Here is a 27557-nt window from a genome sequence, read left to right on the forward strand (position 1 = left end):
ATGTCAACAGCCGTGCCGCCGGCGGAAGCGACGGTGGTGGCCGGCCGGAAGCGGCAACCGGGTCGCCACCGGGCTGCAACGCTGCAGCAGGGGATGAAAATATGTAAAATTGAAATCGGAAAATGTTTGCTTTTCGTCACGCTGCTAACGAGTGTTTGCGTTGCGGGCGTCCGGGGCGACGAGGCGGAGGCCGGTGCGACGCCGGCCGATCCACATCCGCCACCGACGAGCGAACCCGGTAAGTTAGTTTGTTTGTATCAGTATTTGTCTTTTGCTTTTTGTAGTGTGTGCCGGTACTTTTTCCACCGGGTTCGTTGTACCGTTCCCTCGTTTTATTTTTTTCTTCGCCGGCTTGTTTGATTTAAATCTACCTTCGGTCCGATTGCGTCAAACAGTTCATCATTTGCACTTTTCCGAACGACTCGCTCGGTTATACAGTTATGCATTCATTTGTCAAGCGGAAGCCGAATTGCTTCTCATCGACTATCATTCGTTTGTCTTCTCTAGTTTTATACTGAGAAACAGCTGCAGCCGGAAAATCATTATGATTGGAATGAACAAACATCGTCCATCTTTCACCTATCGATCATGTTGATTGATCAACTGCAATTTACATATCTTCTCGTGCTCTGTAGGTGTGGGCTTCTTTGGAATCTAAGAAACCCTCCGAACGACCATTTCTGGTCACTATGGAGCATATTTTAGATGCTATGGATTGAAATGTTCTTTATCACCATTGGCATGTTTTTTTTTTATGATTTTGGCATATCAATCTGTCTTGCCTTGTTATTATTGATTTTTCTATTGTTATCAAGAATATAATTCTTATTTTTAATATCGTATGTTCCGTATGTTGAATGCTGGAATAGAAAACCAAATGCACAATGTAAGAAGACTGAAGATACATTTTTAACTCAACAATTTACTAAAAAGAACTGGTTTTTAACTATGACAAGAGCTTCAAGTGAGCAACTAGCATCTTTATTGAAATATTTTAAATTTATTACATGAATTATGATGAAATATTAAAAATGCGAATTCGCTCAAATCAACCTTCTTTAAGTGAAACGGGTTAAACAACTAAAATTGTTATATAAGGATGATATTACAGAGACGAAATTAAGAAAACTCATAAAGTAGATTATTATTACTGTTACATTTAACAGCAGCTGTTTCAGTAAATTTTTGCTCTTTTTACAGTTCTATGAGAAAATTTGTTTCTTCCCATGTTTGTTTTCCTTCTCAAAGCTATGCTTCCACATTGTTACCGGCACCGTTCAACCAATTCAGCCTAACCGAGTGGATTTTCTTGAAAATGAAACACTCAATCTCAGGCACCGTCACGGCTTAGCCAAGTTAAGCCATTCTACTCACACTCATCCTCCAAGGAGGGAAATGAAAACAGATTTCCCTATCGGGTCTTTCCCCGCGGCGGGGCGGCACGCGAGCCCTCCGCAGCTGCGAATGATGATGGCGCGCGAAAACTACCATCAAAGCCGTTCCCATCAGGGTGCTTTCACTTTCACAGTCGCTTCCTGCTGTTCCCTTCCAGTTATAAAACATAAAAAAAAAACAGCAAAACCGTCGAAGGAACGGGAAAACAATCTGCCACTTCCTGCGGAACGGAGCGAAGAAACGAAAGCAAAATCCGTCACGGACCGCGAAAGCGATTGGGAAAAAAGCTCTTCCATTCCCGGCAAACCATCCGGCGCACAACGTGAACGGAAATCGAAAGAAAATTCGCTATGAAAACAAGCAGAAAACCCCAGGCAGCCGAAATTTATCCACCGGTGGTTGGATTGGCAAGAGAAAAAAAAAGTGCATTAACCTTTTTCCGGCCTGGTGTTTCTTTTTATAATATTTTTGGTTTTAACTTTCGGCACTCCGGCCCGTTCGGATCTGAAAATCGGCGTTACAGAGGGAGAGAGAGAGGGAGGCGATATTCTGTGGTTCAATTTTGCACTCGCCTGCGAAATATCAACACACAAACAAATCGCGAATCATCGCGTAAAAGCCCGGCGGACCGAAATCGATAGCCGTGATACGAAATTGATGTGCCGCAGGGAGTTTTCGCGAATGGAAGTGAAAAGCCGTAGCTCGTCCCTGTCCAAGGGAGTAACACATCCCCACACGTGCACAAACACACAACCAACTGACAGCCAACAGGGGAACATATTCGAGCATTCGGGCCTCAAATGGACAGCGCGAACGGAAAAGAAGGAAAAGCTAAAGCGGAATAAAATAAATAAACTGGAAGAATAACGGCTAAACCCGCACGGCACCAGACGCTGAGCCGTTTTTTATCCGAATCCGAGAGAACAAACCTTCTGTTTTCCTTTTTTCTTTATTAGATCGAGAGAGCGATAGAGAGAGAGGGAAGAAAAAAAAAGATGAAACCAAGCATCTAACGACCAACACGCCTTGGTTCAATTTTTGCCGAGGAAATCTTCCAATTTTGGCACCACTCGAATCTATCGAAATGGAATTGGAACAATTTAAGTGCGCTAATCCCAGCATTCCAATCGAATCCCGGGATTGGAGTGTTCCCGGTTGTGAGTTTGTCCCTCGCCATGGCATACCAGTAACCCGCCTCTCCCCCTCCCCAGCACACGCTTTTTGAAACCGGGTGGATCATCATTTGTTCTTCATTTTATATCGAATTAAATTTTCGTCCCTCTCCGAAAGCTAAGCGCATTTTTATTGGCTTTTTCCTCTTTTTGCGAGAGGAAGAAAAATGAACAGAGAATCAAATCAACATGCTTCAAATACCATCAAAACGGTCCCACAAAGAAACATGGCCGGGGGGGGGGGGGAGTAAACTTTACCGTCTTCTGCTGCTGATCGTTAATTTTTCGAAGCAAAGATCTCGCGATTATACCTTTGCCCGGCGCACGCTGCATGAGAAACCGGGAAAAACTTCTCCCACTTCGCACTTTTACAACAGTTTTATACTTTCTCAAAAGCCCGGCACCCTCCCTCGGTTAACAACCGATGCACTACGTCCCTTTTGCCCCACCGGCTCGCCGATATGCGAATCGCGTCGAATATGGTGAAATATTGCAAAACTTCTCCACTTTTCATAACTTGAACGCGACGCGTTACAAACTCGCTGCGGAACTTCGTCGACGCCGCTGATGGCGTTAGCGTTTGGCTTTCTCACCGTACGGTAGGAAAATGCGAGAGGGAGGCGGGATGTCGATCCGGAGCCGAAAGCAATTTTCACTCGGGTGTCTCGGGTGCGGACGACGTTCACCTTTGATGTTGCGGTATCGAGCGAAGAAATAAACGCCATACCCGCGCGTCGTGGGAAAAACCGGGGCCACATAATAAAATAAAGCACAGGAAAGTGTGCGCGCGCGAAAATGAAGCGCGAACCGCGACTCGGTGCTTTTTTCCACTCGACTCGGAGCGCGCGCGCACCGGAAGTAAAAGGCGCTTTAGGAGGGGGGAGTTCCATTAACGGTTGACCACCTTTTTGGCCCGTTTCCTTCACCTTTCCCGTGTTGCGTCGGTTTTGCGTCACACGGCAATCGATATGAAAGTGGCGGCGAAAGCGGAAAACACAGCAGCTATAAATAGCCGGAAAGCGGGAAAACGCTGGCGAAAAAAGGGCTATCGTCGACAAATGTTACTTCCCGGTTGAAAGGGGAAGGCGTCCCCAGCGTTTACTTGGACATCCGGTCACCGTAATCTAATCACCGGAGGTCGAACGAGCGCCCGGACCTGAGATATGTTCCTCACTCAGCGCGAGAGTCCTTCCTTCACTTTGTCACTTCCTCAAGGACGAGGAACGGAAGGAACCGAGCTGGGTTGAGATTCGGTAAGCTTTAATCCTGATGATGGTGGTGTCGATGCGTCGCACTGAATCTAATGCCGTCGGACGTTGGATGTTTGGCTTTCCCCCGAACGAGGGCGGAGGAGGAAAATTGATGCAAGCTGTTTCTTATTCTTTTCGCCCTTTCCCGGAGCCGTTCTCAAGGTGAACCGGCAGCATCGTCCTTTACATCCTTTGAACAGGTAATGGTACTCGGCTCAGCGATGGCGCACCGGAGTCATCATAAATTGTAATGCCATGATCCACCACTCACTCGCTCACACCACCACGCTCCGGGCGCGTTTGTCATGTTCGGGCGAGTGTTTTATAAATATTAACCGGAATGTCGTCCCATCAGAGGACGTCCTCCGTGCCAGAAAGTCCCCGTGTTGGCAGTCCGAGACCGACGCTCATTCGTATTCAGTCCGTAATTTATTCATTTATACTCCACTCTGGCGGGCGGGTCAGTGGGATTTCTTTTCCGTCTCCTCGGGGCACGAAACGTCCACAGATCTTTATCTTGTCGTGCTGTATTGTGTAGTTGCGTCTTCTACTCTCCATCGACTGACGATGTTATTCGGTACAGTGAGCTTCGTTTTTCAACAACATGAGCATTTTGGCTTCTGCCTGTTTATCATACACCTTTACTTAATCAATATATTCAAATGACGTTTTAACAAAATATTCTCGCTTAGAAGTTATTGGGTTGGTGTTTTGAAAAGTAAATCGGTACCTTCCCATTTTCATTCAATTAAATATCAAACACATGGTATTATTTCGTATCCTGACAGCTAAGGTTAAAATATAACAAAAGATAAGACTAACTTCCATATTATTATGAAAGAGATTTAATCTATATACCGATTACATTGTTACCTTTAACAATTGCATTCGATAGTGGCATTTGATAGTTTACAATATTCTACTTTTACTAACGCTTTTACACTTTAAAGAAAAATCAATTGCCAATTTCACAAGAATTTACATTAGCATGTTTATTGGTTAGCCATAATATAAAAGAAAACAAGTGTTGTGATTTATAAATCTTTAGGCGAAATTGATTCATACAAATGTCCTAAGATACCTGCTGATTGATTCGTAAATCTGTAGGGATTCGAATCTTAAAACATTTAAAACATTGATGAATCTTTCGAAACATTTATGAATCTTTATGATTCTCTCATAGGCGTAGATGGAGCGATCAAAAAAACCAAGGGTGTCTCTCTTTCCATTTTTTTGCCTTTACTTCTCTGTTGTTTAACATTTAAAATTTTTAGGAATCATTAAAAGATTTGTAAATCTCGAAAACGTAGCAAAGAGTCATTCAGATTTATTAATCTGAATCGGTATTACACAAATCTAAAGCTTGTAGCTAAAACCATTAAGCATCAACCACTAAAAACCGATATCCGAGCCATAGTTGACGTCAAAATAATTTTATTTGACTGCCTCACCGTTTGCGAAATAATAAATAAAATTCTTTATCAATTTTGTTACATTAAAAGTTGTAAAAACCTACAAATTTTATTGGTTGTAAATCATTTTCTACCACTTTGCACTCCGAGTGATTTTCAACTTAAAATGTCATCCGACAAAAAAGAATCACTCTATCCTTCCATAATTTAATCAATCAAATAATGACAAAACTGACATCAACAAATTTCCACAATCTCCCTTGAGCTACAATTTAAAGCTGACTGTATTTTTCTGATGGAAATCTGCGTCGCAGGCATCCCATTCCGGGACGTGCGTCCCGAGGACGGGACAAGCACAGGATTAGGAGGGTTGCCGTGGGATAAATTTTCCATTCAATTTCATCACCGCAAATCCTACGTGAGGGAAGGTCGGGGGAAGAGGAGAGCCGAATACCGAAATCTAGTAAAAAAGTGAGGAAAGCTGCCACACACACACACACACACACACGCACACCCGCACATCGAAGGAAGGAAGCCCTTTAGTCGCTTGTTACGATATCTGCTACTGTCATTTTGAACTGTTAAATAATGTATATGATGTCCGCTCGTCTCGAAAGAGCCAAAAAAAGAGCCTCCCCACCGGGATTGATCGGGTTCAGTTGTACCCGAGAACCTGCCTCCGACAAATTTCGACCGCTATCTATCATCTGACCCACGGAAAATCTCCCCGTTACAACCACCGACGCGAAGGACGCTTCACTGCTCGATCCGATATTTTTCGATGGGTGCTTGATAAGATTGGATCGGTGAAGGGTGGCGCCCAAAACCACCCCCACCCCCTCTCTCTCTCCTCCACTCGCCCGCGCGTTACGTTGATTGAGGTCGGTAACGGCCAACGTCGGTAACCGACGTCGTCGGTGGTGAGGTTTTCTCCGTTTAACCGTTTTCCCGTTCGCAAGATTCAATTCAATCAATTTCTCCGCGAACCCCTCCCCCGCGCGGGGCCCCGATCAGACTGTGTATGTTTGCGCAAATTTGTTTTTCCCTCCCCCCGTACGAAGTGTGTCCGAAATTCCGAGTAGTAGCAACAGCCCGCAACAACCGAAACCCGTGCCACCCGCCGTCGTGAAGAATGTTTGTGTGCGCGCGCGAGAGGCATGGCAAATCAATTTGCTACTTGCCGGTTCATTTGATTTTCCGTCGACGAGGTTAACCTGCGTCCCTTCGACACGGCGAACGGGGAAGAGTGGGAAGGGGGAGGTGGAGGTTGGTGGTGGCGGGTGGCTAGCAACGTTGTGGTTTCGGGGCATCGTCGGCGTCGGAGGGATTGATTGCTTGTACGGCGCACCAGGCGCCTCCATCCGCGCTGGTGGAAGTGGGAGTGGGAAAAACCCGGCACTCTCCCCCCCGGTTCGGTGTGCACGTGGCAGCCAACCACTTGACTTTGGCCGAGCTCCGAGTCGGCGACGGAAAAAGGGTCCCGATGCGGGCGTGTGTTTGGTTTACATTTCCGATCGGAATTATCTCAACGAAGTTAGACGAACGGAACACGGCACGGGCGGCTTTCCACGGGATTTGGGGTCGCAATCGGAAACGGCGAAAACCTCCTCTTCCTGCTGGAGAACTTCATCCTTTTCGACTCGTTCGCGTGCCCTTTCGCGGGAGGAATCGAGGCATTGCATTGCCCGGAAGCCGGACCGGATGGAAGGAAAATTCGGTTAATCAATCAGTTGCTCATTAGCTCTGATTACGAGCTTCGAGCTCGCGTCAAGTGGGCCTCTTTCGACTATGAAAGCACTTTCCCGCGGTGGAATTAAAACAAAACATAAAAACTCTCCCAATGGCTTGTTGTTGAACGGTGAATGACGCTCGGCATGAAAACAACCCTTCATCAAACAAAGACGTAGAGGAATTCCATCGATGTAGGCAAATAGCAACGAGTGCCACTTAGTGTAGGGGTTCGAAACGGAGTGAAAAATATAAGACAACAACCAAACTGTACAATGGCTGGCAAGAGGCCGCGAGGTAGGAATAAATTTGTTGGAACATGAATCAATGTTTCAATTGAATTTCCAACACATCAAAGCGAATTGCATTCCGGTGCAATTCACTCGGAGTTAAACCCGGGGAGATGAAAGGGCCAAAAGGGAAATAAGGAAAGGGTTGCAATAAAGGATTATTCCACCGATTTCACCCAACGTCGAATACAGTCCGGCCGTCGTTGGCTCTGAACTAGAAAGTGGAATAACGCACTCCGGTCGGTTTGGGAAAGCTGGGGAAATTGTCGTCCAAAGGAATATCCGCACCATCCCGGTCGGGTAAGGGTGGGGCAAAAAGGGATCTCTGAACCGAAGGGTGGTGCGATGGGAGGCACGACCCATGTGCATGCGCTTCCGTATTGTACATAAATTATTCAAATGACGCCTTTAATCTACCACCGCAATGAGAAATGGCAACAATAACGCTCAGCGTTCGGAAGCGTCGGTTTTATGTTATTGTATTTTATTTTCACTTCATTTTATTCCCGCCTTCCTGTCCGCCCACGCTGCTCCACCCTCGGAGTAGCTGGTTGCGTGCGTTCCGGTAGTATTTCCACCGGTTTCGTTTCGAGTTCGCACCAGGATGTCCCTTCCGCACCCTCACGGCAGCATAGCTGGCGCTTTTCCGGACTAAAAATAGCTATCTTTCTCTGCCCCACTGGACCATCCTTTCCGTTTCCTCTTTTTTCTCTTCCTTGTCCTCTCCTACACCCTTTCTCTTGAATCGGATTCATCGGAGTGCGTCATTTCAGGTTCGCTTTCCAGCCTCCCCCCTCCGGTTTTTTCTTCTTATCACAAATGCAATAAATCTTGCTCCTCGAGCGCATGTGAGGACACAAACGCAACAACGTGACTCGCCTCGCTAACAAACTATGCGTCGCCTCTCAACGTCAGCCTATTTCAGCGGTTTTTGGGGAGGGAGCGTTTGGTTACGTTTTTCTCCGGCAGCGTTTTCCCGCCCAGGACATTGACTTTGGCATGTTGTATGGGTATGTTTTTTCCCGTTTCCCCCCCCCCCTCTCGAGCTGTCCGCTACAACATTCGCCGACACTGTTGCTTCCGTTATTTAGTGCGCTCGTGGAAAAGCAATAAAATTCAAGGATATGAAAATTCTTCGCGAAGCCAAAAACAATCTACGATGGCAAGCAAACTCTTTCACACAGCAATAGTGAAACGCCGCTATCGGGCCGGGAGATCGTATCGCGAACCGATCGCACCCGACTTTTGATGGCAAAGGAAAGGGGTCGGAAAAACTCCACACCCATGGGAATGGGACGCATGGCTAGCCGTCACTATCACCACCGTATCGGCGCGCACAAATTGTATGCGGGAGTTTCACGCCCCTCGGTGGTCCCCTGGCGGGCGGAACGGGGGTGGGGTTGGAAAAGCGGACACGCTGTGCAAATGATAAAAAGTGGAGAAAATTGGCCCACGCGCTTGGTGCGATTTTTGTGTTGTTTTTCATCTTCACGTGCAGTTGTTTTTATGTTTTCCTTTTTTTTTCGTCTCCATTTTAATATTCCTCGCACGGGGGGTTTTTCCTTGAGCTTTCCCTTTACTCGGTGGCTTTAGTCGGGCTTTACTCATGCGTCTCCGCGGCGTGTGAATATTTATTGCTCAAACACACACGGCCCCGCAGCTTCCCGCCACCTTCACCAACGCCTTAGGAAATCCCCACCCGATAAAAGGGGATGAATAAATTTTCACTTTTCCACGGCTCGGTCTTTGGTTGGATGGCAGTTGTTTTTTTTCTTACTTCCATTCCGTTACTTTGTTTCTGCCGGAGTTCCTTTAATAAAGACAGGCAGAAGAGAAACGAGCCACGTGTGCGAGTGTGTGTGTGTGTGTATGTGCGTGTACTGTTGGGAAAAGTGAATATTGATGTTAGGAGATTCATTTTGTGCCCTCACCGTATGCTCCCCCTTTGCGCCGACTTCGGTGAGTCTGTCTTCTAATGCCTGTCTGCATCGTCCTCCCAGCGAAGTACCGTGCGTACCTTTGAACCCATAATTCGTCATTCGTGAACACACGCGCTCAGGGGGCGCTCGTATGTCGATCGGGTTCGCTGCCTACCGAAGGCCTGCCTTACGTAATACAAACACTAAGCCTTACGCTCTCGTACGATTTTTCTTTCATTTATTTTCCTCCCTTTACGGACTACGTTTCCTTTTTCTTTTGTTTTTACCCCAAATGCCCGCCAACTTTATGGTTCAACTTTCCAGACTCCGTAACGCATTTCGCGTCTGCCCGACGCTTTTCCGCCCGACGAAAGGTTTCTCCTATTTACTTTATTATTATTATCGTCGACGCGGCGAACGCGAGAATGTTTTTTTTTCCCTCGCCAACTGAACACGCCACCAAGTGTGAGGAGTACAAGGAAGGGGGGCTGAAATGGGCAACTTTTAAAATTTCGAGACTAACCATCTGATGTTTTTTGGTTGGGAGGCGGGTGGGGAGGCTAAAATTTCATTTTACGGATTGTACCCATTAATCATTCTCCGCGTGTGCGAGCGGAGCAGAAGGGTTTACGTTTTTCATGCCATTCCTTTCCGTGCGTTCGTTCGTGTGTTTGCACAGCCTTATGAGTGATGTACGGCCTGCCGGCAAACACCAGCTGATGATGGCCCCACTCTTCCGTGTTCCATTTAGTTCCGACCGACAGATATGGGCGGGCGGGTGCAGCAGCAGCATCGAGGCTTTCCGTTTTTGCTCCATCAAATTATTTGTTTCGTAAAATATGGCCACAGTTTTGGGGGTTTTATTTGGCCAAAAAAGAGGGGCAACCGAAACTGTCCTGGGGAGCGGGGGAAACAAATGGAGTTCGAACCTACCTCCGCTGTGCTCGTAACTCGGTATCCCAAGAGTCGCGGGTGGAGGTCGATTTGAGAGCAAATAAAATGAAAATAAAAAAACACTCCATAACATATGGGATTTTTTACACTCTTTTTCCGCTTCTGGTTTCGGTTTCGCCATGACGCATCTATCTCTGCACCAGTTAAGCTGCGACTCGTGTGTTTACCTACCTTTTTTTTCTTTTTAGGTCTTGATTTTCCACCCACATTCCCTCCCTTCCCCCTTGTTCCGGGAACCAAATGAAACGATTGTTCCACACGCGGAACTCATCACCGGGCGGCTGCTGGGGACGTTTATTTCGTGTGTATTGCTGGATTCCATTTGCCAGTCGCTTTGCTCACTCTTTATCATCGCCGCCTCTAGCACGTGTCCGGATTTTCCCAACCCGTGCCTGGTCCGTAGTGGGGAAAAACAGTAAAAACTCGGGCAACAAAACCAGCGCCATTTAATACAGCTCGTATGTGTTTTGCTTCAAAATGGAGACTGACTCATTTTGGAGCGGAGCGAAAAAGAAGCGTGAACTAAAGCCGAAAAGAAAACTGAAACTGAACAGAGAGAAAAAATCTCATCACTCACGACGGTATTTCTGGCAGTATGCAGCCAACAGGGAGCCTCTTCTTCGTGGAAAGCGAACGGTTGCGAAAGGAATTCGTGCCCGAAATCCGAATATCTTCGGTGCTTTAATTACTGTTTACCACCGGCGCTCGAAAGGAAAAAACGACAACAGCATTAAGGGAGCAGCAACATTGTCCCTTGGACAGTCGGTAGTTCGTAGATAGCAATAAAAGGAAAGTCGGAGGAAGAGGTTCCCGGCAGGGAACGGCAGGGAAAACAATTGTTTCTTCGAACAATTAAATTCCAGAGTCGACTAATGAGCTTACACGATCAACGGAACGCTTTATGGAGTGAACCGGTGCCATTACCTCCCGTTGGGGTGCGCTAGAGCGAACGGAAAACTCCTTTCCCATTTCGTCGTCGCGGCTCTTGGGAAGCGGTGAAACAAACTTTTAAAGGTTTGTCTTCAGCGTGTTTTGCTACTCCGATCGGCGCTTGGGGAAAGCCAAGGGAACGATGAGCAATGGAAAGCGTTCGGGGTGACCAGACAAGGTGCCATTTGTTGGTAAAATATAAAATAAATGCACCCAACCCCCATCGCACGCCGCACAATCGTCCCATTTTCCACTTCCTCGCACCACCCTGGAACACATTTCGGACAATTAGTTTCGGGAAGGGTTTGTTTTGTTGGCCGGAAAATGCACTTCACTGCACCGCGAACCGGTGGGATGGCGATGGTGGCCCGACGGCACGTGGCTGCATACTTTGGCGAAGGACGCCGCGTTGGAAGGAGAGGAAAAGCGAACACCGGCCGGTACCTTCTTAATGAGCCGACGGATTTCGGCACTTCGGGACACGAAACACTGTGGTTTTGCCACACAAAACCACAACGTGTTTCGCGTGGTCTGAAAGTTTGCTGCAGTAGCAAGGACTTGGACGTGCTGTTTCTGTTCATTGGGCAGAGAGGAATAAAAAACACACACACTCACTTCAATTGGGAGAACCGTTTCGTTTGATGCACGAGTGCGGCATCAGCTCGGTGAGAAAATTGATGGATACGAAAATCTTTTTCCTCGCTCTTAACGATCCTTTTACGTGACGTGGCAAACGAAAGATGGTAAAGGATTTAATAAATGGAACAATTTCCTTAAGAAAAGAGTACTATTTGTTCAATGAACGAATAAAATCTTAAATCAGTTGGTCATAGAATGATATCTTTCAATCAACAATGAGCCAAACACAATTGAAAATTATATGATAAAAAACAATTTAAGAATGCAAAGTCTGAAATATTGTCACGAAATTATTTTTGTTCCACAAAACATTAAAAGTTCACTACGAAAAATTTCTTTCTATAGCACTGATCATTTAAAAAATGTACAAACTTCAATTGGAAACAAACTACAGAAGAAAAGAAGAATAAAACAAATTGTTGAAATGGAAAGCAGCATATTTTCTCAAATGAACTGTTAAATCACGTAGAAGCTTTTTAACACTAGGTTTACGGTCGTTTCTGACGTCGAAATGACGGAAAGACTATATTATACAAAGTAAGCTAAATTTATTCAATTTTAATGTAAGCTGAATTCCACAACAGAAATCTTCACGTAACAATAAATTATTACTTAAAGTTTTATTTGAACTTATCACGGAAATGAAGACATTAGTTCAATGTTTTCCGTTAAAGATAGATATCCGTGAAAATGACGGGTCCAGTAAACCTAGTGCCTCAATATAGCAGAAGTTTTAATATAGTAGAACTGTGCATTGAAACTTATGTAATATTTTAAGTAATACTAAAAAATGTAATTAGAGTTTAAAAGAAATAAATCTAACTAACCATACCGTCCCTGTTTCATTTGTATATTTTCAATCGTATTTGCAAATCCAAAACATAATTTTTCCAACGCGCACACTCGTCTGTAAGTGCCATAAATTTCAATTCATACGAATGCATTATTCCCCGCTGCTCTAATCTAGTGAACCATAAATCTATATTTGCCGAATGATACCTTGTTGTACCATATAATCCCCCAAAAAGTTATCTTTCACTTCTCCCCCGTCCGCGATGTCGCTGCTTACCGCGCGACTTTGATGTTTTATTACCAATCATTTCTCATCCCAGCTTGCTCCTCTCGCATTTCCTCGTTGTACCTCCGCAATATGTCTAGCCTCTCACTCTAGCTGTGAATGCAAATTCGAGCCTTCACTCGAAAGCCCCAAAACCATCTGCATTCGATCGCCGCATCGGCATACGGCCGACTTGTTTTGGCTCCATTTATGACAAGGATAATTTATCCACACGCCGACGACGGACCGTTGGAGAAGCTGGTTGGTGAACAATCTAGAGAGCTCGTCCTTTCCAGGCGTCCGGGAGTGTTGTGTTTGGGGGCGAAATCTGTTGGCGTGAAAATGGCACACTTCACACCGCGGTTGCTTCACCGGTGCTCAGACGGTGGCGGTTTTCTATTTCGGCCGGATATCGAAAACCGCGACAGCGACGACGATTCCACGAGCGGTACCGATTGTCATCCGCATGAAATATGATCTTCAAAAGGCGGCATCCTTTTCGCACGAGAACGCGCAGCGAAAAGGGTCGCGGTTGCGCGAACAACACAACAGCCAGAATAGGCGAATCGGGTGAAACAATGGCAGCGGTGAGCTATTTATTTCGAAGTCGGTGTCGGAGCCCCGTGTCGAACCGGAACTAGCGTTGGTGAGAGGTGCATTATGCACTTGTAGCTGCGCCGGGTGTCGATGATGGCGCACATCAAGCACGAATTAGATTGCTGAGGTTGCCGGAAAAGTTCCTTGCATGTTGACGAAATTTTTCCCTCATTTTCGACAATTTAAGAAAATATTTTATCGACAATAAACCAATTTTTCAAATGTACACCTATCATCATCACATTCCCTATTTATTATGCTAAACTATTTTGGGCTGCAGATTTCTCTTGTTCCTCAACACTCTGACATGACTTTTCCGTCAACCTCAATCGGCGCGATATTTAACGCCCGGCTGACTCTAATCATTCGTGACTGCTGTGGGACCGTGCGCCGGAAAACAATGAATTCTCCCGTGGATAATAACCGAAGCTGCTCGAATGTTTCCAAAGGATTTTGAATGATAAACAGATTAGACCACGGAGTTGAACAGAGTGTGGGGGGACAAACAACACTACAGGAAAGGCGGACGGAGGGGGATGGTTTCGAATTTTCAAGCCACAAACTCCAAACGACAGAAACTGTTTGTGATTTGTGGAAAACAGTGCCAAGTGTGAAATATGCTCCGCCCCACGCGGAGGTAAACCGAGACCAGCGTTCATCGGAGGTCACGAGGCCTTTTGATACATCTAATTTGAGTCGAACAACGAGTAATGGTTTTTCGTATATCGTGTAAGGATAACAATTCGATTCGATGGTGCCAACTTTGGTTATTTAATCGGGCCAACGGTCGTCCCGCGGAACTCGAGGGTTAATGAGAACCGTTGAGGTATCTCGACGCATTCCACTTTCCCGGCCGGATGTATTTAATCGTACATTTGCGAACGATTTATTCGGAAACAGACCTCTGGTACACGCGCTTAATTGCACGTTCCATTCAGGAATGTGCCCCGGGTTTCGGTTGCCAAACTGCATCCATTTCCCGCACAGAAACCATCTAACGACCTAGATTTTGATTGAAGTTGGTACTATTTTATTTCCCGTAATCCGGCGAGTCTAAATTGCACCGTGCGACGTGTAAATATGGTTTTATCGCTCGCCCTCAGCCCAACGGGGACCGGAAAAACGCTAGTCTGTTTCCCGGGGCAATATCGGTTTAATTGACTTTATTCGCAATTTAAACCGGCCCGCCGAATTGGAAAGCGACAGGTTCGATATGGCGTGCAACCCTTCCCCCGTGGTCGCGGTTGGTTGTGGAGTAATTGAAATCATGATTTTACTGCATAATTTGCGGCCCGAATGTTTTGCCGGGCCTGCGGGAACCGGCCGAACGGTTTGTAATTTAAGCTGCTCGATTCAATGCCGGGTGAAGCGAGACCCTGTTTTTTTCTCGTTTGTTTTTAATTTTAATGTGAACCATTTCTGGGGTTTTCATCCATCATTCAAATTTATCCGTGGCTCCAGGAGTCGGGCACGGGATGCAAATTTACATTCCCATTAACGTGGCCCGCGACGTCCGTGCGTTAACGGCGATTGTAATTGGATTAGATTGCATAATCAATCGATTCCGTGCCGGTTTCGGTGCCATTACTGGACGATATTTCCAATTTATTGGCTGCCTGAGTGCCTGAGGACGGGGGACGGGGACGCTTTTGGGGGGCCATTATGGAAACCACAAATTTCTTTGTTCTCCCTGGATTAAACACAGCATTACCGTATGATCATATCGAGTGTTGCAAGCACGTTTAAATATTGGCTCTTTAAAAGGTATTTATTTCCGATCGATAGTCATTTGATTTCTTTATGTTAATTACACTTACACTGAACCATTGATGATATTATAAAAGTCACCCCGACTAATAACTATTTATATCTACAGTACATAATTAACTAAAAATGTCGAATCTCTGTACTAATAAAATGTTTAATTTACATTACTAAAACACTTGAAATTGATTGAAAATAAATATTTTCAAATATCATATAGATGCTGCCAATAAACATTGTCTCGAAAGCATCCAACTTTCAAATACCTTCTGAACGACTTTCTCTAAAGCATCTTTATTTGCCTGATAATCATTTGCTATTGTTTCTTGCTAATAACATGAATTAAAATAGGTAATTGAGATTTTATTTGACAATATGCTGTAGCAGTGATAAAAAATGAAACAATGAAGATTTACTGTTTGTAAACTGTGTTTTAACTGATTTACATTTTTGCTAGAGCCCTTCAAACTCTGCATAGTCAATACCAAACGTTTAATTTGTTAATAATTATGCATTTAATTTACGTTTTGCGGTTCAGGATATTATTCCTTTTACAAACGATACTCTTCTTGTTTAGATTGATCCTATTTTACTAAATTAAAGGATTTTGACAACCTGAAATCAGGAGACAAAAACTTTTTAACTACAGACAAATACAGCAATAGAGAATTCAATAGAGATAGAAGTTGTTGATAGACAAAAGTTGATGCGCTTTTTCAATTATGGGTAGGTTAGAGGCAAAGATCAGTAACAATGACTGTATTTCTAATATGCAAAAAGTCGGTAATCTGAGCTAATGAAAACATCTTCCTTCTTCTCTTTCCACCGAACGACAGAAACGACCACCGGGTGTCCTCCGCCGGACTTGAAAATCTCGCGACCCCGCAAACATTACGCCACAACCGAGCCGCCCTTCGTGACATTCGAGACGACACAGATCTACCTTCCGCAGGACTTCACGACCGCCGACTTCGAGCTGGTCGAGCCAGGCAAGTCCGGTCTGCACGCGCCCGCGACCGACCCCGGTGGCCACAATGCGGCCCTCCATGGGTCCCGCGATACCTCCTTCTGGTGGGAGCTTGGCATACAGAATGCTGAAGTTCGGGAGTCGTTGGCGGCCGCCTCCTTTCCGGCGCGCTCGAAGCGTGCCTCCTCGGGGGTGCTTCATCGACGGGCCGCCAATCGGCATCACCGGCGTCGCCGTCGCTCTTCTTCCGCAGCCTCCTTCAACGAACATCAGCTGCTCAACCTGGAGGAGCTTAGTCCGGCCATCGTGATCAACAACATTTTCAACGAGAACGACAGCGACCACAGCGTGTACGACAACCTGTTCCTCAACAGCGCCCCGGTCGAGGGCGACGTGGAGTTCGAGGGTGCCGGTGCTGGGGGCGAGGGCGAAGGCTCACCAGGGATGGACAAGAACGAGATCGAGGGCGAAGAGATCATCGTCGAGATGGACGACAACGGGAGCATCGTGCGGCGTCGGGTGAAGCGGAAGTCGGGCAAGACGACGGGTGCGCTGAGCCGGGCCAAGGCGGGCAGTGGTGGCGACGGTGGAAGCAAGAGCATCGCCCGCCATCACAAGCAAGGTAAGTGACCGGATTACACCGCCGTTCCGCTTCACTTTTCCAGCCAGCCGAAGGACTCTCGAACGCCGTCCACCCGAACGGCGTCTAAACTCTCGAGCACGTATCGAGACCACCTACATTACCACCACCACCACCATCACGTAGCCAAGTCGACAGGACGACCAGGGCCAATGATAGTTTAGAGAAGAAATCGATACCATTCCAACTTTCTCTTAATAGCGCTAGTCAATAGCGAGTCAGTCGTCGGTCGCGAAGTCAATCAATCCTCGGGCTGGCGCCTCCGCACCGTTCACCGTGGAGAAAGTTTTCCACACATAAACACACACGCACACACACACTTGGTAGGAAAATTTCTTACACACCCCCGAAACCCCTTCGGCGATGTGAACGCGTGACATTGGTTATATTGTCGTGGCGCTGCAGATGCGTTCGGTAAACAAGAAAATTGGCTTCTCGAAGGAAATGTATTTAATCAAAGTAACGCTTCCGGCGTCGTGCGGGGATTGAGTGAGTTCTTCGCGGAATCAGTTCACCGTAACTCTAGAATAGCAAAAACTTCTTTGGCTCTTAGAGCATCCAGTGCGGAAGTTTCGGGAGATTCGGAGGTTCTGTGATAAATTATTTCAGTTTTGTTCTCAGAGGAAAGCATTACGTGCCAAGCTTATAAAAGCTTGCAAAATGTCAACCGAATTGTTATGGTCTATTAGAAGTAATGTCCTCTTTCTGAGTGTGTGTTTGTTACATTTTTAAGCTTTTCAATTCTAAATGTATAGACTAAACTGGCTTTTATTTTATTCATCATAACACATTGTAAATGTTTAACCACTTTGAATAATATGCATTTTATGCTTTTTTTCGCGATTCGTTAAAATAAATTAAATTAAATTAAATCATCTTATTGAGATAAAGGCTGACTTTTTAACACGTTGAGCGTTTTTAGCACACTTTTAGTACATTCTTTTTTAATTAAATTCTTTTGTAACTTTTATTAAATCAACGATTGAAGGCTGAGCAAAAACTTAGCTTGCCAAAGAACTGAAATTAAATATTACTATCATTTTTATGTAGCATTTTTACTTATTTATGGGGAAAAAACTTTTTAGAACTAATAACAGCTGGCTTTCAAAAATGATAGCCATGGCAGTCAACGTGTTAATATGTTAGTTTAAAAAAAAGGAAATTTCTACACATTTGAAATTGGTTAATAATATAACGACTATTTTAAGTGTCTCATCGGGATTTGCATAACTGCAACACAAAATTGAAGGCGATAAAAATAGTTAAAATAACTCTTGGAGAATACCAAAAAGGGAAAACAGGAAAAATTATGATTTATTATAATTTTTGAAAAGTGATTTCTTTGTTTTTTTTGTTCATTTCGAAATATTATGACAACGTGAACCGTACGAATGAAAACAAAAGCAGCATTCGAAACTTTTCACGTTCAGCTCACACATCGTATCGAACGCTATGCGAATAGAAACATCTGTAGATCAAACTGCAACGTAAAAACGCTTTTGTAATATCGCAATATGTTACGGTACGAGTTATGAGTAAAACACACATACACACACTCAGAAAATAACTCTTTGTACAAAAGGGTGGAACATAAAATAATTTACACAGCTTGCTTCCGGCAACTCCGCGGTGCGTTTGATCCGTTGATCGATGGCGCCATAGTTCGATAGATGAATGATAGATGAAAAATGCAGGTAGCTTTAGAAACAAAGTTAACGACAACGAAACAAAAAAACAGTAGTACAAATCCTTTCACTCTAAGCCCTGTGAAAAACGGGTTCCCACGGGAATCGCGCGCAGAAGGGAAACTGACACACACACCAACCGAACGCTTCCACTCCAAACTCCAACCAATCCTCTACTGCTCCCCTACATGCAATCAGATCGGGCGGGCGCGGACGGGCCGGACGTGGTCGCGGTGGCGGCCGAGGAACCGGCCGGCGACACGGTCGAGCAGCAGCCCGGGCCGGGCATGGGCCGCCGGGTGGTACGGGTGAAGCGCAAGTCGGGAAAAGCGACCGGCGCGCTCAGCCGCCCGAAGGGTGGCAGTGACAGTGGCAGCAAGAGTATTAGTCGCAATGCCAACAAAGGTGAGCCCTACCAGTCCATTGCAATCAAGTCAGCAACAGCAAACCGAAAAAAACTCTCACCGTCACAGTCACCAACCCCGCTCTGCACGCTGCATTTTCCACCGTGGTGCACCCCGGTGCACGACGTACCAGTACGAAATTCACCAGCTTACCACGATATCGGAAAAAAAACCCATACCTGGCGAGGGCGCAAAGAGTTGGAGTTTTCAAAAATTTAAAAACAAAGTACGATTAAGCGCACTGGGGGCGAAAAGACACACACACACACGAAACAGTAAATCATATGTTACAGGGTGGCAACCGCAAACCGAGGGAAAAAATATGGTGATTTCCACATGCTATGGTTTATTAAAACATATGACTTGCGCTACCAGTCAACTCGCAGGATGAATTTTAATACCTTCCAATATGTTGCAATATGTTTCCACTGGTAAAATGTGGCTAATGAATTGATATATTTAAATCACTACCGACTTTTTTTGTTTGTAGTTCTACTAGCAACATTAGCTATTAGTCACCAAAGAGACATAAATCCCAAACAGATAGTTTAATTCTAGAAAAAGGAATGGGTAAATTTGCGTCCACATCTAAATCAATTCAACGGTGAATAGGTTCAGTTTATGCGCTCTAACCGAAAATAGTTTATGATTCAAAGAACGAATTAATAATCAACAAAAGAGAAAAACTGAAAAGTGCGAAATTCAAACTACAACAGTTTCGTAGACCTGTGCCAGGATTCGTCGAAGCATACCAAAAGAAAACTTCTATTGGATCACTAGACCTGGGTCATGATTTGACACTGCTCTGAACCAATGCACCTATGATGATTAGGGTACTTTCCGTACATAAATATTTGAAACTCACAACAAAGTTTAAATTTTAAAAGAGATTAGGATTAAGTAAAACAGTCTCTAGTATCCACAAAAATATGAAAGTGATTACCGAAGCGAAAAAAGTGAAAGCTAAAAAAAGAGATAAGCATCTATGAAGTAAGTGCAAAACATTAATTTGGTTTTATATTATTTTATATTTATTTGATAAAACTAACAGACTTATTCTCTGAGCTTATTGACTGTTTTATTTTTTTTATTTACTCTTTTGGGGTTCCTGTGAAACTTGTTTTAGATTTTATATTATTTGGTATTAATTGAATAAATTAACACACTTACTCTTTAAGCTTGTCTTGTCTTAAGCAAATTCATTTACTCTTTTAGGATTTAATATCCTGCTCCTACTGACTTATCATGTACGCTTAAGTAATCTATGATTTCCAACTCTATTTAAGAAGAAACTTGTAGTCAGACAACCCTTAGCTAGAGCCCAAACTATGTTATAAACATGCAATACAAAGATCATACGTTAAAGTATGGATAAGGAAACTAAAAATTTCATTTCAATTATCCAATATTATCCTACTTCAAAACTATTAGGATAGATTAAATCGAATGTACCGAAACAACTTCTTAAAGTACAACATAAGAATTGCTCCGATAGCTTCGCTAGAAGAAAAAGAAAGTAACATCAGCGACTTACGCCACCCTGTACCATGTGACCACCATCACATTCACCTCTGCACCACCAACCCTCGCATCTGCACACTTCACCCAGCAAACCCACCGCTTGCCACTTTGTGCATCTTTGTTTCATCACTTGCTTCGTGCACCGCTGTATATTAGCGCCAATTTCGCAATTCGCTACGTGCCGCTGCCAAGTGTCGGCTAGCTCCGCATCGGTAAAATGGTAAAGCAAAGCCAAAACTAAAACTCGAACTAACAAAATGAAAAAAAAAATGGAACAGACGAAGCAACAGAACGACGTGCATCCGGCGAGCCAGCATGAAATTCTCCCAATCAGCCCTGAGGGATGTAGAGCGCTTTCCCAGCTTCCAAATTATCCCAAAATTGGTTATCACAATGAAATAAAGTTGAACTTTCATAGTCGGGCTAGTTCATCGTATCGGTGCCGAGTGTAGAAAAGTTGCCCCGGCTATAAGCAAATTTAGTTTCACAATCTAACGGTTCATACAGTCAAGCTCACCTACACACACACACACACAACCGAGTGCATCAGTGCATCCGCGGCACGCACACGCGATGTCTAGCATTTTCCGATATATACATTTTTGCATTTGCATTTCGCTGCTTCAAACTCACTTTCCTTCCACACACACACACACACACGGGCTGCACGTCAACTGCAGACATTATTCCACCTCCTTCATGCTCAACATCCATAGAGAACTCGAAAAAGTGAGGAAAAAAAGGGATGCAAACACACTTTTCCACACTACGCCAGGCGCTGGATCGATGCCGAGTTGACGAGCTTAAGCGAAACATTATTTTAGCATCCTTACCCTTTCGAAAATATATGAAGTGCATTCACAATGTGCATGCGTATATGTGTGTGTGTGTGTGTGTGTGTGTGTATGCCTGATGTGTGAGCCCATCTAGCGAGTCGATTCGAGCCTCATTGGGATGCACTTGGTGTGTGAACAGGGTAGCACACCAAGCCCAAGACTTCACGCGGAACACGCGTCTCCATTCGATCCTCCCAAACCCTTCGTTGCTACTTCCGGTGGCCACGCGTATGCTCCCTTCAGTTCCTGTGTGCGTGTGTGTGTGTGTATGTGTAGCCCATGCTTTAGTAGATACATAGTTGCTGCACCACGATCAGGTACCCGTACTTATTCATATCAGTGTGTGTGTGTGTGTGCGCGCCTGTGGCGTGGCGTGCTTCCTGCGGTTTCCACTTGATTGGCATTATGGCTTCGCTTCCGCTTGCTTGCTGGCAAGAAAATCATTTCGTCCGCCATTCGCGCGCCCATTTCACCCAGCAACACCCAGCTTACTGCTTGTGCTAGAGAACTCATAAGAGCCTTTAGTTTGTACTAGTTCCTAGTGAAAATCACCTTGCGCGCGCGTGTGTGTTTTTTGGAGTGTGTTGGAAGGAAACCGGTTGGAAGTTGCTTACCTTCTGCTGAAGGCAGCTGGCAACTAGCAAAGCTCGCTTCCTAAAAGTAGGTGCTTCTATTCGCGAAAGAATCCAACACAGCTCCACAAACACACACACACACAAGCGCGTGTGCACCCTCACTGGGGACCCACCCTAGCGTTGGCCACCCCCCGCTAGTGTCCACCGTCTTCCAAGCCCAAATACGTGAACCATTTCCATTTCCCACTTTTTCTTCCCTTACTCTCTTCATCTTTCTCCTCGGTGTTGGGCGTCCGACGCCACTAACCCACTTACAGGGCAGTACGACGAGGAGGGAAGCTTCGTGCCACCGTTGCCCGACTCGGCCGAAAGCCCCGACCGGGACGACAAGGAGAGCGAGGAGACGGAGGAAAGCCCCGAGCTGCACCAGTTCCGCGAGGTCTCGGAGGTGCGGTTTCCGGGCGAGGTCGGACCGCTCGGTGGGCACCGGCTGTGCAAGATCCAGTGCATCCGTGGCAGCTGGGTGGGCCCACTGTGCGCGATGAACGAGCACGAGCAGGACGAGCACGGCCAGCTGAAGTTCGAGCCGCTGTACAAGCGGTGCGTCGTCGACCACATTCCGCCCCATCTGCTGCTGAGCTACAAGAATGTGTCGGTGGTAAGTCGGGGAACGGGTCGTGCCCACTACAGTAACATTGTGACGAAGCAACAACATGTAAGGCAGGGTTATTGAACCTTCCTTAGAATCGTTGAGTTCAGAATAATTGTTTTAAAAAATCCACAAACATTCCGGTAACTCACCCAACTCCTGGAACTCCCGGAAGTGAAGGCTTTATCCAAATATTTTTGAAAAACAATGTTATTAGATCCAGACAAGAATAGATCCTTCATGGTCCACAGCAAATATTAGAACATCCACTTTTAATAGAATGTTGCAAAAGAGAACCGTCCCTAAAGAGTCCCCCGTTTTCCATTCCATTTCCTTTGATCTCCAATCTCCGCAGACTCTCGGTTGGGATCTCCCGCACGGGCACACGCTCCAGGCACGATGCCGCGATCTCGGGCTCTACAAGCTGCTCGGCGAATCGAAGGTCCTCTGCTCCAACGGCCTGTGGGCACCGAAGATGCCATCCTGCGTCCCAACGACGCTGCTAACTAATTACTCTGGTAATTGACCATTTTTCCGCCAGATTTCTATGACACAGGCACCATGTGGATTGCGGGAAATTTTCGCCGGAAGTTCACCACGTGCACCCATTTTTCACCAGAATTTAGTGACTCTAATGTGTGCCTCCGCCTGGTCGTTACAGATGACAGCCCGCCGTCGATTCGCATCAAGGTTGGGGTCGGTTCGGCCGCGTACGAACCATCGGGCGTGCTGGCCGTACTACCCACCAGCACCATCCATCTGGACTGCATGTACCCGAGACGGCGCGGTTCACCCGAGTGGACCTGGACCGGATGGTTCCGCCAATATCTGACCGGTAGGTAGTTCCCCTCGCTTCACTCGCTTATTATGGGTACCTTTGGAGAATGTATGTACTCGAGCATCGGCTTCCTTTTCACCTCCTCCCACCAGGTTGGTCCGCCGTTCCGGAAGAGAAAGCCTCCCGCTACCGGCTCACGATCAAGGACATCCAGAATCAGGACTCGGGCACGTACACGTGCGCTTCACCGCGTGGACTCACGAACAGCATTGTAATCATTGTCGCAGGTAAGTTTGGATAAATGGCGAAGTTGCCGTGCGACCCGTGGAATACTTTTATTCCTCCAATTTTTTTTTTTATCTCCACCAAGTGTCACAATGTGCCGGACTGTCGGAACCGAATCCACCATTGTCGCTGCGGCTGGAAGGAATCAAGCTGGGACAGCGCGCCCTCTACCGATGTCCGCTCGGCTACATGCTGCAGGGTGAGGCGAACGCTACCTGTCTCGCATCCGGTAGGTGTCCAAATTTGTAGATAGCTTGGTAAAATAAGTAAGTTTTGATAAATATTCCGTGAAAAGGTAGATAATCTGGATTCGCATAACATTGAATCCAGGATATTTTAGTTATAAAAAGAAAGATTCACTTAAAGCTTTATACCATTGTGGTCATATTAATAAAGAATAGAACCATTCCAGAAATAAATTTAGATACTGTTTCTGAGTAAAACGTATTTATTAGATATTATTATATATGATATCAAATTTGACCCAAGATAACACATTAATATACCATGGATCTTAAATTTTACGTTATATGATTCTTGTAAATCGAATTCTGTATTAACTTATAAGTATTCAAAGTGCGTAATCAAAACATAAAATTAAACGAACAGCTCTAAATCTGAATCCAGAATATTTTATTTATGAAAAAAGGTCTCTTAAAACTGTAGACAGTTATAATCAGTTTAATAATACAAAGAATAGAATTATTGCAGAAATAAGTATAAAACTGATTCAAGTAATATTTAAGTAAATATTACTGTTGAAGTTTTCTTCCTAAATATCATGCTTTAAGACAAGTCATAAAATTAAGCACTAGAATAACAAATTAACAAATCATGCCTCTTACATTTTATTGCTCTAGTTTTTACATAATGAGTTCTGAATAGACTTTTAAGTACTTTAAGTACTTTAACTACTTAAGTATCTAAACCTAACGTTGGAACCTAAAAACCAATGTACAGCTCTACGATTTTGAACACATTCGCAATTTATCTAACTTATCCATTAGTAACTTCCATAATTTACATAACCTTCTCTCAATCACGGTCCCCGTAACTTACCACATTCTTCCCCAAAACTCTACCCGCAAAATACGCAAAATATTCGCTACAACCGGGAATGCACGGTGCAGGAAACTGGTCATCGCCGACGCCCACCTGCCACCCGATCCAATGTCCGCCGCTGTTCCTCGAGGACCCGCATCTCAGTCTGGTCGAGCTGAACACGTCCGCTTGGGGTCGGGCCGTATTCCGCTGCGCCTGGGGCTACCGATTGAGCGGCCCACCCGGGCTGGAATGTGAACCGAACGGACACTGGAGTGGCCCGATACCGCGCTGCCGAGGTATGTTGTCGTCCTGCCACCCCACCCGCCCCCGCCCACCTTCCGGGTGTTTACCTTCCGCGAATAAACGTGGGTGAATGTGGGCCGCTGTGGGTTGTGTGTGGGTGTGTGTTGTTGTCGTTGTTAAGGGACCCAACTATGCCGCAGGGCATCGTCACGGATGGCATTCTTGACATTCACCACATCATAACCACCATCATCACCGGGCGGGCGATTCCATGCTCGATCACCGCCACACGCCACCTCGTTCACCCACCGTTTTCCCTCGGTGCATTCATTCATTAACCAATTGGCTTCGACAAGTTAATTTGAGTGAATTCCTGGCGAGGGAAGTGGAACGGAAGTGTAGGGAGTAGGGAGAGTATTAGTAGCACCACACCCTCCCACAAGCCACACATTGCCACCACACGCCCTCAACTGTGCTTCAACGCTTTATCCCACTTAAGTTTCCGGTAGATTTTCCCCGAAGATTGGATGGTTTATTTTCCGTTACTTTTCCAACCGGACCAACTTTTTCAACTTTTCAATTTTGTTCCTTCCTGCAAGCTCTATTACTGCTCCCCTTCCATCCAACACAGCCTTCCTCACCCACACGCACACGTGGCCCATCACCCCCAATGGAGAAATGGGCCAGCTTTTTCTCTATCGAAACTATCGTTCTATCTCTTCTATCTTTTTCTTTCTCCCCTTATCTTCTTGTACCCCCACCGATACCGTCCCCAAACCACCCTTTCACTTTCCCCCCTCCACCGACACCTTTACCTTTCATGTGGATCCTAAAACCTTCTGTACGTCTACATCTAGCCATTCAATGTCCACAGCCACTGGTTCCAATAAACGGCAGAATCGACGGCACCAGTGGCCTGACGATGTACGGTCAGCGACGCTATGCGGTCGGGGCACTGGTAACGTTCAGCTGCACCGAGGGTCATCTTCTCGTCGGCGAGGCGTCAATTGTCTGCACCGAAACCGGGTTCTGGTCACACCCGCCCCCGTTCTGTAAGTAAACGAGTGAGGCACTCGAAGCCACGGTGCAGTGACCATCCAGCTTGCCATTTTCCAAGCACATCCTTGACACTTTTAAACAGTTTTTCTTTTCATTTTTGTTTTTTTCATATAAATTTTCCATCACGTAGTAAGCAACAAACGTAAGAAGGTTGAACATTTCCGTAGGTTGGTTTGTTGTAAAAGACACAAAATTATATCGACTCAATGAGCTACCAGAATCATTGCATAAAATCATCCCTGCTTTCACGGTTCATTGCGGACGTTTTGCGGACGAAATTTCACTCACTAAAATAAAATTTCATCATTGAAAGAATTCCCATAAAGGAAATGGGTCTTTATGGGAATTCCTGGAAAGAAAGTTTTTCGGAAAAAATTTAAACGAAACGATACGAAAATTGATCCAATCTTCTTATTTAATCGTCCGTTATAAAACAAATCATTCGTTCGTTGGCTCACTGTTAGACGAAGATTCTTTACCGAGTAATATTTGAATCATTTTGAGTTCTTTAAGCGTTTTTTTTCGTGATTATTACTTACTATTTAATTTTATATTAAATGGGATTTGTTTCGTTTCACGTTTTATTACGTTTTAGATTTTGTAAAATATTTATTTATTTTCACTTATTTGTAGTGGTTTTTCTCATTATCGACCAACACTTTTCAGTATGACAAATATATTCTATGGAAATAGACAAATTTTTGGGGCTAGAGTTCTGTGTTATTGACGTTGCTAGGTATATAACTTTGAAAATTGAAACTAGAATACATTATAACGTCTGCTAGAACATATGAAAATCTTAAACATATCATAAAACAAAAATACTGTTATTCTTTATTTTCCCTTTTTTATAAAAAATCCTCTTTACATGAGTTATCCAAATTTGTCTTTTCTTCACCTTCGTTCAAATCAATTCTCCTCATTTCTACCGTAGGTAAAGCACAGTGCCCCTACCCCGGAGACCCACCGAATGGACTGATTGCGCCGCTGAAGTTCCACTACGATCCGGGAGACTACCTCACCGTCCAGTGCCGGCCAGGGTTCGTCGAGCATGGCGCTAACGGTGGCCCCCCGGAACGTCCCCGCTGTACGCCCGAGGGTGACTGGTCCGGACCGGTGCCCCAGTGTCGAAGCTACGAGGAAATCTAGAGAGGCCCCACAGGCGGATCCTAACCACATCCCAGGGCACGTTTTTATTTTCCCCGATAGTAGTGCACCACCGTAGTAGAAGTTGGTAGTAAACCCAATGACCATTGGAAACAAAACATAGAAAGCCCCAACTGTCCTTGGTATCCTTGTGAAAGTCCTTGTGATACGAACGCTCTCGGATAGGGAGCCGACTAGGGAGCGCAACATTCCTCCACGGTGGAGTCTCGAGCTAGAGAGTGGAGCCTCGAGGCACATGATTTTTCGCGAACCATATACATATAATAAGAGAGTACAAGTTTAAAGGACACCCCAATTTTTCCTTCCGCCCTGCAAATTAGGCCGGATTAAGACCGAACCTCCCGCACACAACTGTTACGACGAGATAGCGGGGGTGGCTCACAACCCACCCAGGGTTGCTCTTCTATTCCATTAGAGACCATGGCCTGGAGTTAATAATAGTGTGCACGTATGTATCGAAGAGGTTAATGAAACCCATGGTTCAATCCAAGAAAATCAAAAGGATCAAGTAAGGAAAGAGGACTAAATGAGGGATGAATTCAATATGATTAAAATATAATATGGCTCATTGAGTGTGCGAATGAGTGTTCGAACAGA

At 45.2% G+C, this 27557-nt stretch overlaps 1 protein-coding gene across 1 annotated transcript; it reads left to right on the forward strand.

Annotated features, from left to right (window-relative positions):
• On the forward strand, nucleotides 1–26942 carry LOC131264097 (locomotion-related protein Hikaru genki). Its single transcript, XM_058266385.1, has 11 exons — nucleotides 1–238; nucleotides 15944–16696; nucleotides 18598–18804; nucleotides 22053–22393; nucleotides 22740–22902; nucleotides 23046–23219; nucleotides 23315–23449; nucleotides 23533–23676; nucleotides 24578–24787; nucleotides 25592–25786; nucleotides 26728–26942. The coding sequence occupies exons 1-11, from the start codon at nucleotides 1–3 to the stop codon at nucleotides 26940–26942; spliced, it is 2775 nt and encodes a 924-aa protein (XP_058122368.1).
• The last annotated feature ends 615 nt before the right edge of the window (nucleotides 26943–27557 follow it).

This window comes from Anopheles coustani, chromosome 2, assembly GCF_943734705.1.
Source record: "Anopheles coustani chromosome 2, idAnoCousDA_361_x.2, whole genome shotgun sequence".
NCBI classification, from domain to species: Eukaryota; Metazoa; Arthropoda; class Insecta; order Diptera; family Culicidae; genus Anopheles; species Anopheles coustani.

Bases quoted from the DNA above. Each gene is read 5' to 3' on its own strand.
- LOC131264097 (XM_058266385.1), top strand. From the start codon at position 1: ATGTCAACAGCCGTGCCGCCGGCGGAAGCGACGGTGGTGGCCGGCCGG. The intron at 22,394-22,739 runs GTAAGTCGGGGA...CAATCTCCGCAG, and splicing joins GCTACAAGAATGTGTCGGTG to ACTCTCGGTTGGGATCTCCC. The intron at 23,677-24,577 runs GTAGGTGTCCAA...TGCACGGTGCAG, and splicing joins CGCTACCTGTCTCGCATCCG to GAAACTGGTCATCGCCGACG.